Below are 13,988 nucleotides of genomic sequence, written 5' to 3' on the forward strand. Positions count from 1 at the left end.
TGCACATGTTTGCTTATGTACAGTAGTCTGCAGTCTATTTGCAACTCCTGAAGTACAAATACATAAAGGCAAATTAATTTATATGTCCAGTATTAAGTATCTTTCTTTTTTTCTGGAGAAAAATACTCGCAACCAGTCCGTCCCTTTTTACTGAATTTTCCATTAGGCCATTTCATACCGCAGTAAGACACCCTACGGAATAGACACGATGACCGTTTGGTCGCGTACTTTATCCGCTCGCTTCTTTTTCTTTTTGAGCCGCGCTGTAGCATCAGCAAAGAAGCTCTCCTCGCTATGTTCTTCAGCTTCGCGTTGAACAAACGAGAGCGCTTGAAGGTTGAATGACACAAGATCTACTAGTTGCGTCATTTGGCTCCGAACCACCTGCCAATCAAGAATAATTAGATAAATCGTCTACTAGCTCTGTTAGAAAGACAATAAAGATGTTTTTACTTTAAACTACCATTAAACTTTGTCACCTAGGGATAAATATTTCAGCTGATTTTTCCCTTCTGGCAGATAAAACATGTTTCAAACCGCACATCAAAATACTTTTACCTAAAATCCCTTTATGTGTACAGTGTAAATATAAAATATCAATGTTGGATGTTTACATAATATGTGTACTGACATCTAATGCACCTAATTAGCGGATATCTAATACAGGCTCTGTCTGTTAAATAGAACAATAGGTCTAAGAGTGACAGTCGTACTAAGTGTAACCTCCATAATAAGTAGTTTATTTTGCACGTACCCGCTGGGCCTTGTCCATAATCTTCACAGCAGATGCAGTAACAAGCAACTGCCCTGAATGAATTCGAATTAAGAAGAAGAGTGCTCTAGCCATTAACTCAACATCCCAACCTCGTTCAATTAGATCTACAAGAATTTCTAACAATGCCAGCACCTGATCGAAGGGCAACACAATAAGAGTCTCTTCCATTTCCGCAGCCGTAATCCGCTTGATCTCTTCAAGGATATAGCGGAAACGGCACGTTGTTCGGTGTATCATAAGGAGAACATGGGGCGCCGCTGGTTTGGTGCCAGCTTTTTTCGCTTCGGCTTCTTTCTCAGCCTCTTTTTCAAACACATCAAGGGCTTCGAGAAGCCTCTCTGCGCATTTTATTGTGACCAGAGTTTTCTTGCCGGCCATGGCTACTTCCTCTTCGCCCTCTCGTGGAATTACCGCTTCCTCAGTGTCTAACTCCTTTTCAGCTTCTTCTTCGCGTTCTATTTCCCGCTGTTCCTCGAGAACCAACGGTTCCTCTGTTTTATCCCATATTCGTATACTTTTGTCATGGCTTGCCGTTACAACATGCTTGCCATTTGGGCTAACTGCCAATGCCCACACCTCGCGTTGATGACCCTCGAGTGTGAGAACACGCTGGAAGTTATCGGCATCCCAGTGCTTTACAATCTTGTCTTTGCCTACAGAAAAGAACTGGTGCGACTTAGGCAGGAATTGGACACCCATGACAGAGTCTGAGTGCGCGAATAGTGACTTATGGCAGTCACCAAAATCAAGTCCCCAGATCTTCACATTTCTATCCGACGAGCCTGATATTAGCAGATTGGAATCGTCCGAAATGTCCATACACAGAACAGGGTACTGGTGTCCATACAAGGACAAAAAGAACTTCAAGCTGTCCATGAAGAATACCTTGACGGTATTGTCCGCCAAGGAGACAGCAAGGAGCTTCGCGTTTGGAGAAATTTTCAAGCAGAGAATTTCTTCAGGCATTTCGAGACACCTGAAATCAGAGGCTACTATTATTACTCAGATGCTGCATTTCATGTCTATAAGAGCTCAAAGCCAATTTAGCTCTTTAACACGAAATATACATTCTTTAGTAAGATGTAAAACACTTTCATAGTATGTTTGCACTCAACATATTCCAAAAAATAGGTGTAGCCAGGGTAGCTTAGCTGACTAGAAGAACAGAACGCATTCAAAGAAATACAACATGCTTTAAACGAGTGACATACCTGATTAGCTTGAGGGTGAATTTCCGAGCCTCCTTATTGATTTCGACGTCCCAGAACTTAACGACTTTGTCGCTTCCCCCAGTCACCAGACCTTTTTTATCTGGTGTGAAGCATAATGACCAACACGGTCCTTGGTGGGCGTCGATTGTTTCAGTGAGTTCGCCGGTAACCAGATCAAACAACTGAATTTTCCCCGTCTTTGTAGCGACTACGGCATGCCGATCTCCTCGTAGCAGGCCACAACTTAAGGCGTATTCACAGTCTAACGAACGAATACATTGAAATGACTGTGCGCTCCAGAGTTTCAACTGCTCTCCAGAGGCCGAAATGATACCTGGCAGTAGAAGAGACAATGTTATACACTGATTATTCTACCGAAAGCTTTAAACACAGTTTCGACTTTTAGCCCCTTAATAATACGGTTTCTAATAATATACTATCTGTCACAAAAGCAGAAAAACTAACCAGCGTTATCCGATGTGAAACAGAGGGTACGAACATCTGTCCGGTGTCCAAGATGACGCAAGCTGTCGACCACCTTGGCGGGTTCCTTCTTCTCTTCAAAGTAGAGCTCCATGATGTCGAGGGCGTTGCTTTTCAGTCCGATAAGAGCACGAAGTGAGGATGTAGATTTTTCGACCAAGATGTCGGCAGTAGACACTTTTCCCTTGCATGAGATTACGTCTGCGGATTGTTATTAAACCAGTTGTATGTGTGCTAAAAATATTGCTTTTCTTCCTTTAAATACACGATATCCTAATAACCGTGACAGCATGTTCTTGATAAGCTATAAAAAATAAAAAGCTAAGCTGCCTGTCTTGAAGGCCAGAGCGAGTTTCTGTGGTGCTGCTCTGTACCTACTAGTTAGCCTGGGTCCTTTAGGTTTTATGTAACACGCTGTCCGCAGAGGCACCCTGGTGAACGACAGCGTGTCTTTCTGAGCTGTGTCGATTAGTGGCCCAAAAAACACATAAAATAAATGTAAATGATACTTTGCTTGAAAATACAAAAGTAGATGACTCATATCTCATGAACGGGTTCACCAAGGACTTGAAACAAACTTATTACAAGGAGCCATCCACTATATCACATAAGCACACGTCAACTCTACTAACTTGAGTTATTCGCAAATGTAATTTTTTATTCGTTTGATTATATGAAAAACGCACAGCAGCACCTCAGTTTGCTCTAAAAGCGGCGTCTGCAGTACGGATCCTTTGACTATATAGGAGTTGTTACAATGCTCACAAAGTACGGACTTCTCAAGAAGAAGATCGCAAGCATTTCAAAAGCATTCGGTAAAACACAATGGCACAAATAAGAGATAAACTTTTAGTGTCGCTTTAAGTCTACTGCCTTTTTTACCCGAATGAAAATCATGAATCTGACGAAACTATGATGATGTTATACGCTTGAGCCCTGTTCATACTACATATTTTAAGATTTGAATCAAGCCTGTCAACTTTGCGGTATCAAACTCAAGATATCGACTGTAAATTTAAAACATCCATGTTTACACGTGTGGCATATTACATACGGGCGAAAAACTGCTACGGAAGTAAACAAGATTCTTTTATTAGCCGTACTTTAATTTTTTTCTAGCTATGCTGTAATTTACAACAATTATATTTTTGTTCCTAATACGAACTCTCTTAACACGTAAGAAACGGTTCCAGGACCAGTTGTCACAGTTTAAATCGAAAATGGTTTTGTTCGTCATATTTCATAAAAAATCCACACTCCACCTTTGATACGTGACAAACTGAAAACAGTTTGAATTTCAGCGACATGAAAAAATATGTTTCTACATATTCAGAATAAGACATATTATCCATGTTCTGAAAAACATGACGGCTCAATATTCTGACTGTATTTTTACATCAAGAAAAATTAATTTGAACGAATCACAAACATGAACAAATCTATCTGGGACACTAAATAGCTTGAGGTGAATGACTTACCGCAATAATAAAACAAATTTCTTTTTTTAACTTATAAATAAAAGGGCATAGAATAAATCGATAGAATACGTAAATAAATGTACAATAATATTATCATATACTCACTGAGTCGTCGCACCAGATCCCTCACAGAGATTTCTTTTTCGACCTTGACATCGTCGTCTTCAGCCTTCCGCTTGAGTTCCTTCTTAAGTCTTTTGCTGTGCTTTTTGCGGACCTCATCCTCGGTGAGCATGCGGAAAATCTCAACCTGATGATCTTGGCCCCAACAAGCGATTACAAACGAACGTTTATCTAAAATCAGACCGCATGTTCGACCTTCGGAATGGACACAGAACTATTTGTTAATCGAAATTAAAACTTCAATTACAAAATGCATTGTTTAAAATGCATTTTAAAAACTGCTTACAGCCTGGATCAAATTTGATGGCAAACGCATTGCACTTTCATGCTTTGCAAGGAACTTTCACATCACAAAATGGGTCCAAAATATGCTTTCCTGCGGTACGTTTCTTCATACAGTGTTAACAGCGCTATTCCCGTAATGACTTCAGACATGATCCAGTCGAATAATGAAATATAAAGCCGCATCTTAGGTTTTTCATTGTTCTAATGTATCTCGAAACATAATTGACGACTAAGAGTAACATGCAGATTACCGATCGTATACCTTTTGTACGTAATACTATTTTGAAGGCTTCAACATATCATATAAATTATTGTGCAGCTCAAATGAATCTAAAAAGAACAAAGGTACACTAATAGCCTGATATTCTGGATCTACAAGACAACTACTCTTTGAAGAATCGCTTTGAGAAAATTGACCCGAAGGCTATCAGTACTACCAATAGACTTATCTCAATATTTTACCATCCAACATGTAGGTTCAAACAGTATCTGCACAAGTAATTTAATCGAGTGTACCTTTTCCTTGCCGAAGAATCGTCCCTAAACGTGCCAACCGGAGGGGAGAGGCTATTTCAGTATCGCCTGCTTCGTTATCCTCATTTTTTCTCTGATCTGATAACTCGTTTCCGCCTCGGGTATCCTCATCATCTTTCTCGAGCTGAAATGATCCGTCAGCTCTAGTTTTTTTCACTTCTTCATAATTTCTTCCTTCTGAACCATCGGCCTTTACAAATGACAAGCGCCACACAGTCAGTTCCGGCGCCGATGTTCCACTAACCTAAATAGATAATATAATATTACAAATATCAACAGAGAAAAGAGGCACGTTATTATGGAAAAACATATATATATGAACACTGAAATCACCTAAATGAAGAATATTTAGATTTTTAACGTTCGATGTCGTCGTTAAGCATTGCTTTAGATTGACAAAGTAAAATCGCTTTTCTTCACGACTTATGGGTTTGACCTGAAATTTGGATTTTGCTAAACTTGCTGCAACATAATGTACTTTCTATGCAGTTAGTTAGGTGACCGCATGCTAGTTAAAGTATAACGTGCAAGTGGACACCCCATGTACGAGGTGTTCACTTCATTTACCGGCTAATATTTGACTAACTAGAGTTTGCACGTTAGAATGAATTAAAAAGAACTTACACAATATTCCTGTGAAGCCAAGTAAGACCACAAAAGTGCAAGTAAAAATTCATTTCTACATATTTTACTGCGACTAAGCGATGACCTCTTAATAGTCTTCCAACAGAAGATTTAGATTAGGCTGACACATATCGTAACTAATACGTAATAAAATATTATATTGAGTCTTGCAGGTAGTACTAACCAGCCATTTTCCATCGATGACCACAAAGTCCCAAACTTCGCCGCGGTGGCCGACAAGTGTATAGAAGCAATGCTGAGTATCTAGATCCCAGAACTTAATAAACGAGTCCTTTGATGATGATACTAGGACTGATTCAGATAAGAAACTTACCTAAAAGATATATAATCACAAATTTTTAATTACCGTCTTCGTTTAAATTAAAACTAAAACGAAAAGGCACAACAGTGAATCATATATACTATTTGGTAAAATTACTCTGTAAAATTTTTGGCTGAACTTACAATAACTTCAGTCTAGGTAAAAAAAAAATACTGAAATAAAATGCACATAAAATTAGCTGACTAGCAAGTCGATTCAAAAGAACAACGCTCTTACATACGTAAGCGATATTCGCGATAAATTATTAAAGCAGCATCCTTAAAAACAACCACAGATCATGATAGACAACCCTTGCTTGGCCTCAATCATGACTCAGAAACGTTTAACTTTTATTGGGGTGTCTAGAACAATTTATGAACAATATTGTTTAGCGTTAAAATCAACGGCAATAACTGAATATTTCTTTCAAGGAATGAAGAGTAATGATAAAATTAAGCAGGAAAAAAACAACAGATAATGACGCAATTATTAAAAATCGTACCTTTTGAAACGGGTTGCTATGGTTACGAAATTATTGAGCAAAACAGAGCACGGACAATGCGCCCTTTATCGACTTAATATAGATTCATTTAATTTGTGTAGTGTACCCTAAAGACAGTCTGCACGATTGGGTATAAATAAGAGACCTGCTTCGACCACACCTTCAATGAACGAAAAGCTTCCATGGCTACAGCAGCTTCCTCCTCTGTTTGAAGTCTTGAGGTGTATTTACCCCTTTGGCAGTGATTGTAACCACTTGTTGTTTCGGTTAAGGATCCTTGCCTAATACTTATAACGATAGATTTCACCGGCGTACTCCCTTTCGAGAAACAGAGCTTCAGTTATTAAGCTCTGATTTTCAATATTCACCAATATCTTTACCTTGACTTTCATTGTTCTTCAACGAAATTCATTTAGCTTACAACCGCAATACCCTGAACTCTAGACAACTAGATAATTCATTTCTTTGATTAAGTTTATCTTGTCAAAATTTTATTACACTTTTTTAGAGCTATGCTTTTCGCCGTTTGACAATGATGAAAGCCTCTATTTCTGGAGGAAAAGCATCGCATTCGGTTCGAGAAAATAATAGCCTTTAGGGAATAATCTTCACTATCTTTAAAATGAAGAGATTCTCAATGAAGGGGATTTTGTTTAGCTTATCTTGAGGACCATATCAATTTCCAAACGCCATTGTTCGCTCTTAGTACTTTTTTTCCGTACAAAACCCCATTCTTGGTTTTGAGAATTTTCAGGATTTTTTTTATTTAATGCGCTCATTATCTTGAAGTTTGGCTAAAGCGAATGTATTATATAGACTGATGTCTTACAGTATTAAGGTATTTAGACTAGATTTAATAAGAGATTTAGTAGATTGTATTGGTTACCTGCGTTATGGGTCCTTTGTGACCTCTCAATCGATAAAGACCACTCTCGTTAACAATATCCCATACAATGATAACACCGTCCTTTGCACCAGTTACCAATTTACTTCCTATTTGAAAAAAATAGGAAGATTCAAGAGTTAATAAAAATGAATATCGGTATTAAGTTAATGAGAGAGTACTGCACTTAAATACAGTGGGAAAATCGCTATCTGGGGGCTATGTGAGATGTATAAAGATTTTATTACACAACTTTCACATATAGACCAGAAAAGTTAAAAATGTAACACGGCAAGTATTAAATGCCTACTATTAAAATTAAAATAATATATTATTATTACATTTTGTGTACCTTGTTGTTTTTCTTAAATTTAATAATTTAATTTAATAAGAATTTAAACCTACCTGCATTAAAATGTTCCATGGTCTTTAATCATTTTATTTATCAACGCATGATTTTCTTTTATTTAGTGTTGCGACAACAAGGCAGTCTGTGGTAGATGATTTACTCGTTTATAAAATGGAAACGACATTTAAGTTTTTACAGAAAACAGCTTACCACTAGGATCTAACGTCATACAAGTAACTCCAGCCCTATGCCCTTGAAGGGCAACTCGAAGTGAGCCATCCTCAAAAGAGAAAACTTTTACTGTCCCGTCGGCGTAACCAACCGCAAGGAGACCTCCATTAAGAACGCATAAACGTACAGCCTCCGATTTATCACCTAAATGTGAAAGTCAATATTAATAAAACAAACATGTAGACAAATAATATCATATTTATTACCTGCCTATTAATAAATTCTGTTTGTTCAAGATCAGTTACAGAGAGGACTCCATCAGAGGTAAAGATTTCACTTGATGAATACAATTCAGTGATGCTGTCCTACAGACAATAACTGCTTTTTGGGTATTCGAAACGCGTAATTCGTTTCAGATGCCAAATACCTTTGCAAACAGTTAACTTCTGTTTTGTTTTGAGATCCCAAAGGATGACATCTTCACAGACTGTCACAGCAACATAGCGGTGTTTCATCGACTTGATTCGTATAAAAATTGCGTGACCATCGGCGTTACTGACTGCTCCAAACGATGGTCCGGCCACAAAACGTAGGTACTGAGTTGTAACACCCATTGTAACAACTAGCACTTATGGGGGTTGCTGTATCTTTCACGCACTAGAGCCCTAAACGCACCTTTGTTTGCACTGTAGGTAAAGCACAAAAAAAATACATGTACAGCAGTTAGAAGTAGCAATATTTCCATATACTTCAAGTCCTAGTATCAGAAGCATAACAATAAATTATTAACAAATGTAGACACACAGGTATTTTTTAAACCTAGTGAACATGCTGAACAATTTTTTTCTATACAGTGCAATTATGATGTCGTCATAAAATAAACATTGGCCTCCACAAAAAGCTAATTTACACATAGTCACATTAATTTTCTTTCCTTCCTGTCTTCTGTGAATATTATGTAGTATATCCGTGTACGTTTGTTAGTCAAAACAAACCCTTTAAACGACGCAAAATACGACATGTTCACCAATGGACCTAATGGCTTTCTTTTGCAGCATTCTGACTGACTGCATTACGCAAGTAAATTGCATTCTATCGACTTTCTGAAATCAGTTTTTCTACAGTTGAACTATATGGCTACCATATGTCAATAAATCTACGAATTATCACAACACAGAATTGTCGACAATTTCAAAGTGATCGTCACTGAACTTGAAGGTAGAGTTCCGTATGATTGAACGTATCATTATAATTTTTTTATTATCAACATTTATTACTGGTTAGTGCAATCGGTATGTGCCTCCCGGGAGTATTAGCGAATGTGAAACGTTTAACAGTCAGAAAATGGCTAACGTCTTAAGCACCTTTAACACAGAACACATGCACGTAACCCATATGCATTATCCACTCTCCTAGCGTGGGGTTCGTTTAAATCTGATCAACATTTAAGTAATTTCAAAAGTACGTTGGGTGTGTTCACCAATTGACTCAATTTTGCAGAAGTTTATTTCATGACACACATACCGGTACGCACGTGCTACAAACATAATAATAGAACCCATGTTATTTATTTTTATTAGAGCGTCTGCTTTATCGATCCGCGGGAGTCTTCAAAACTGCACTCATCATAAGTCAAATAACATGGCTTACAATTACATACAATTTCTAGTTAATTAAGATTTCTGCCGAAACATGTTAAATGTGTGTGTTTTGGCAAAAAATCAGCTCGTAACTAACTTGTTAGATAGGTTTAATAAATGATATGTTCCTTACTCGGCAGTAATATAATTGGAAGATTACGATACGATATGCAAAACGTTCTTCCTTTCAATTCCATCAACACAGTGTATATCAGTAATTTCTCTACAAATTCAGCAAATATTTGCGGTGCGCAACACCAAACAAACAGAAAAAAATATGGCTACTCATTATTCGCAGAAAAGTTGCGTCGTTTAAAAAAAGTAAGCTGTTATGTAGAAGCTATGCAAACGAATCAACTAAAGACCCTCCTGTCCGCCTCAATGAAAACACCGCTGGCGGCTGAAAGTGATTCGTGCGCTGAGCAGCAGAGAGCGAACGTAAACATAGACACCAAATTTCAATGCAGTTATTATAAGAGGTAAGAGCCAGTGCATGTGTTAGCATTTGGCTGGATGATCCCTGTAAAATGTGCATAGTATTCGTGCGCTTTTTCGACGTGTAATTGCAAGTTAATGAAAGAAGATGTCTTGCCGATTGTTGCAAATTCCCCGACCTATCGAACGGCACATGCTTCACTTGTTAGCCGGAAAAACTAAGGGGTCGTCGGCAACAATATCTCTGGGTAGTAGCTTCATCTCGCGCGGACGTTTGAGCGGAGAAGCGACCTCAGAGTTTGGTTACAAAAGTCGACCACCGTTAGCTCTCGTTCTAAATGAAGCCAAGTATAATTTTACAAGTTTACCGGGAATTCGGCGCTGGCAAAATCTATTTGCAACACAGAAACCACTACAACCCGACAAGGAGGTGCAAAAGGATGATGCGCGTGCATCTGATCCGAATCAGCAGAAAAGTCAAAACCAGCCACCGTGGCCTTTTGGGGCGGGACCTGGCGGCCCAGACGGGAAGAAAAATCCATTTAGCAAGCGACCGGGTGATGAGGGCTCCGACAAACTCATGCAGTATGCCCTTTTTGGCGCAGTGGCGTTAGTGAGCCTCCTGGCAATGAATGAAATGCGCTACAAGGAGATCAGTTGGAAGGAATTCATACAGCAATATCTGGCTAGGGGACTAGTCGAGAAGCTTGAAGTCATTAACAAGAAATGGGTGCGCGTTCGACTTCAGCCCGGCGCAAGTGCTGACTCGAGTATTCTTTGGTTTACCATTGGTTCAGTTGATTCGTTGGAGCGTAACTTGGAGAACGTGCAGCTGGAAATGAACATTGAGCCATCGAACCATGTTCCTGTAGTCTACAAACAAGAACTCGACAGCCTGAGCCTGTTCTCGCATTTACCTACCATACTTTTACTAGGTTTCATTATATGGTCATGGAGACGCGGCATAGGTGGTATAATGAGTGGTGGCAAATCGCGCGGCGGCATCTTTGGCATTGGTGAAAGTACAGCGAAGCTCATAAATCCAGCTGATATCGGAGTAAAGTTTCGGGATGTGGCTGGCTGTGAGGAAGCCAAGCTGGAAATTATGGAATTTGTAAACTTTTTGAAGAACCCTCAGCAATACATTGATCTTGGTGCCAAGATCCCAAAAGGCGCAATGCTCACCGGTCCTCCCGGAACCGGCAAAACCCTTCTTGCGAAGGCCACAGCCGGTGAAGCTAATGTGCCATTCCTGTCTGTGTCCGGATCAGAGTTTCTTGAAATGTTCGTCGGCGTTGGCCCATCTCGAGTTCGTGACATGTTTGCCATGGCACGGAAAAACGCCCCATGCATATTGTTCATTGATGAAATTGACGCCGTTGGTCGAAAGCGTAGTGGACGCAACTTCGGTGGACATGCTGAGCAGGAGAATACGCTAAACCAACTCCTAGTCGAAATGGACGGCTTCAACACGACAACAAATGTCGTTGTTCTGGCAGCCACCAATCGGATGGATATCTTAGATAAGGCTTTGCTGCGTCCAGGTAGGTTTGACCGACAAATATTCGTCTCCGCTCCAGACATTAAGGGGCGTGCCAGCATCTTTAAAGTACACTTACAGAAACTAAAGACGAATCTTGACAAGAACGACCTATCAAGAAAAATGGCGGCTCTAACTCCCGGTTTCACAGGTGCGGACATTGCTAACGTTTGCAATGAAGCCGCACTGATCGCCGCGCGTGACCTTTCCGAGAGTATTGAGATGAAGCACTTTGAACAGGCAATCGAACGAGTGGTAGCCGGAATGGAGAAGAAAACTAATGTACTGCAACCCGATGAAAAGAAAACGGTCGCGTTTCACGAGGCTGGACATGCTGTGGCTGGCTGGTTTCTACAACACGCCGATCCTTTACTTAAAGTAATAATTTTTTTATTTTCGCTGTTCTACATAATTTTTCAAGAACTAAGCATGAGCATTTATATGTAAGTGCACCTCCGATTCTAATGAATCTGTTCGATTTACTGCTCACTGCAATAACTAATTACACATTTAAAGTCAGTTCTGACAATTTTTTTTAACTGAAGCTCTAGAGGAATTAAAATGTTCTACATATGCAGACTGTTGTCGAAAATTAAATCAAGTAAATCGATCAAACCAAATCGAATGCAAGCCAATTTGTGAAGGAGTTTCGAGATAAATAGTCTTATTTGTCTGACAGCGAATCTGCAGCTCTCAGGATGAGTTCGATCTTGACTTGGCGCCAATATCCGATTCGGGGTTGTTATATATTTTTTTGTGGATTGATTTATTTTTTTCAAGGTTTCAATAATCCCTCGCGGTAAGGGACTTGGCTATGCCCAGTATCTACCGAAAGAGCAGTACCTTTACACAACAGAGCAGCTGTTTGACCGTATGTGCATGACTCTCGGTGGCCGCGTCAGCGAGCAGATATTCTTCAACAAGATCACCACTGGCGCTCAGGATGATCTCCAGAAGGTTAAAATTAAACAACGTGAAATACACAATAAACCTTATATAAAGCTCTCTCAATAAATATCAATTATGAATCGTACAATTTGTATACTATAGTATATTCCTCTAACTTTACTATGATATCGACAAAAAGTACATGACTTGTGTACAACACTGTTTTAATTACTGTGATACCTGCATAGATATTTCCAATTCTTTCGATATATGGACTTTCTGGGTTGATTCGTCTGCTCCTGATACATCGTTTGTAGAGTTCCCTCAAGATTCTGTTCTAATCCCATAGCACAATCTCCAGGTGACAAAGAGTGCCTACGCCCAGGTAGTCCAGTTTGGTATGAATCCCAAGGTTGGTAATCTATCGTTTGAAATGCCTCAGTCTGGAGACATGGTTCTGGAAAAACCTTACTCTGAAGAGACGGCGCAACTTATTGACTCCGAGGTTCGGATTCTTGTCAAACGAGCCTACGACACGACAATGGAACTACTTACCAAGCACAAAGCTGATGTCGAAAAGGTGATTTACCAAATCAGATTATCTACTGAGAATCATAATGTGTTCTATTTATGTAAGGACAAGACATTATACTGATAATCTATACATCGATGATAATGCTTGACTGATTTTTACATAGATCCTCAAGTCCAGCAAAGCATAGGTTCAGCTATAATTCATTGAGAATAGCTATACTGCTTTTAATCTAAAATTATAGTCGAACCAAGCATGCATTAAATCTACATTTGTCTAAAATAGTAACTGAGGCACAAACCCGTCAAGTCAACTAAAACGTCCTGCTTGCTATTACTATCTAGCTGGGTTTGATATAACGTGCTATATACTTGTCTGTTGGGATCTGTCTAATCATTCATCCTATATATTTGTTCTAGGTGGCTCAGCGGCTCCTTGCCAAGGAGATCTTAAATCGTGAGGACATGATTGAACTTCTCGGAAAGCGGCCTTTCCCAGAGAAGTCTACGTACGAGGAGTTCGTTGCGGGAACCGGTTCGTTTGAGGAAGACACCACGTTACCGAAGGGCCTCGAGAATTGGAACAAGCCCCAGGACAATGCAAAGGGTGCCGAGATAAAGCTTGGCCAAAATGCGGCCGAAAGTAATACGCAAGCGGATTCAAAAAAATTAACAGATAAAAAAAAACAGGGAGGGGACAAGAGTCAATCGTAGAACTGAGTTATTTGTAGCAATTGGGATTTTAACTTAACGTAAATAATTATAATGAGGAATTATGATGTTGCATTGTAAGTTGTTGCGAAAAGACGCAGTTATGTACTGATGCGGGTAGATGCGAGAGTGGCAAGTGGCTTTCTGGATGGTGATGTATCAAAAAAATAAACTGTTTCTTATAAGTATATTTAAACAATAGCACCTTGAATATGTGTTTTATTTGAGACTGAAAGCACTATAGGTATTAGAGCTGTTTCGAAATTTATTTTTCGCTAAGATTCATCGGGTTTCTGCCATTTGACGTAAGCAAAGAAGTCTGTATGCGTAATCTTCCACGTTCTTTACAACCACACAATATTTATGGAAAATGCTTATTTTCTAAAGCAAAAACGACTAGTTGACAAAGTGGGAAGAACAACTCGGACTGTGATATTTTTGTTAGATACACAACGCAATTTTGTTAAAAGTGATGAGGTAGAAAAATCGGGAGAACTCGGTCC

At 39.2% G+C, this 13,988-nt stretch overlaps 2 protein-coding genes across 5 annotated transcripts; one reads left to right on the plus strand and one right to left on the minus strand.

Moving 5' to 3' along the window:
* Positions 1 to 8: 8 nt before the first annotated feature.
* On the minus strand, positions 9 to 9,282 carry LOC111263962 (WD repeat-containing protein 3). 3 transcript variants are annotated; one of them, XM_086969881.1, is made up of 11 exons: positions 9,265 to 9,282; positions 8,168 to 8,426; positions 7,780 to 7,944; positions 7,224 to 7,330; positions 5,698 to 5,847; positions 4,872 to 5,133; positions 4,053 to 4,265; positions 2,452 to 2,670; positions 1,987 to 2,320; positions 755 to 1,751; positions 9 to 384 (listed from the first exon to the last, which is right to left on the minus strand). In XM_086969881.1, exons 2-11 carry the CDS (start codon positions 8,352 to 8,354, stop codon positions 193 to 195), a joined length of 2,826 nt encoding a protein of 941 aa, XP_086826007.1. In that variant the 5' UTR covers positions 8,355 to 8,426; positions 9,265 to 9,282; the 3' UTR covers positions 9 to 192. The 3 variants fall into 3 exon arrangements, with proteins under 3 accessions (XP_086826007.1, XP_022695237.1, XP_022695238.1); XM_022839502.2 differs by having other exon boundaries at positions 9,105 to 9,266; XM_022839503.2 differs by lacking the exon at positions 9,265 to 9,282 and adding an exon at positions 8,736 to 8,751.
* A 544-nt stretch (positions 9,283 to 9,826) lies between these two features.
* Afg3l2 (AFG3 like matrix AAA peptidase subunit 2) lies at positions 9,827 to 13,689 on the plus strand. Of its 2 annotated transcripts, none has more exons than XM_022839500.2 (4): positions 9,827 to 11,733; positions 12,136 to 12,312; positions 12,593 to 12,823; positions 13,195 to 13,689. In XM_022839500.2, exons 1-4 carry the CDS (start codon positions 9,964 to 9,966, stop codon positions 13,486 to 13,488), a joined length of 2,472 nt encoding a protein of 823 aa, XP_022695235.1. In that variant the 5' UTR covers positions 9,827 to 9,963; the 3' UTR covers positions 13,489 to 13,689. The 2 variants fall into 2 exon arrangements, with proteins under 2 accessions (XP_022695235.1, XP_022695236.1); XM_022839501.2 differs by having other exon boundaries at positions 9,828 to 11,733; positions 12,605 to 12,823.
* The last annotated feature ends 299 nt before the right edge of the window (positions 13,690 to 13,988 follow it).

This window comes from Varroa jacobsoni, unplaced genomic scaffold (assembly GCF_002532875.2).
Source record: "Varroa jacobsoni isolate VJ856 unplaced genomic scaffold, vjacob_1.0 scaffold_804, whole genome shotgun sequence".
In the NCBI taxonomy this organism is placed as follows: Eukaryota; Metazoa; Arthropoda; class Arachnida; order Mesostigmata; family Varroidae; genus Varroa; species Varroa jacobsoni.

What these genes read in the sequence shown, in the direction of transcription:
- Afg3l2 (XM_022839500.2), top strand. Translation starts at nt 9,964, where the DNA reads ATGTCTTGCCGATTGTTGCAAATTCCCCGACCTATCGAACGGCACATG. An exon ending in CTCAGGATGATCTCCAGAAG is followed by an intron (nt 12,313 to 12,592) that starts GTTAAAATTAAA and finishes CTAATCCCATAG; the next exon opens with CACAATCTCCAGGTGACAAA. An exon ending in ACAAAGCTGATGTCGAAAAG is followed by an intron (nt 12,824 to 13,194) that starts GTGATTTACCAA and finishes TATTTGTTCTAG; the next exon opens with GTGGCTCAGCGGCTCCTTGC.
- LOC111263962 (XM_086969881.1), bottom strand. Translation starts at nt 8,354, where the DNA reads ATGGGTGTTACAACTCAGTACCTACGTTTTGTGGCCGGACCATCGTTT. An exon ending in ACAAAGGACCCATAACGCAG is followed by an intron (nt 5,848 to 7,223) that starts GTAACCAATACA and finishes TATATCTTTTAG; the next exon opens with GTAAGTTTCTTATCTGAATC. An exon ending in TTATGGACAAGGCCCAGCGG is followed by an intron (nt 385 to 754) that starts GTACGTGCAAAA and finishes CTTGATTGGCAG; the next exon opens with GTGGTTCGGAGCCAAATGAC.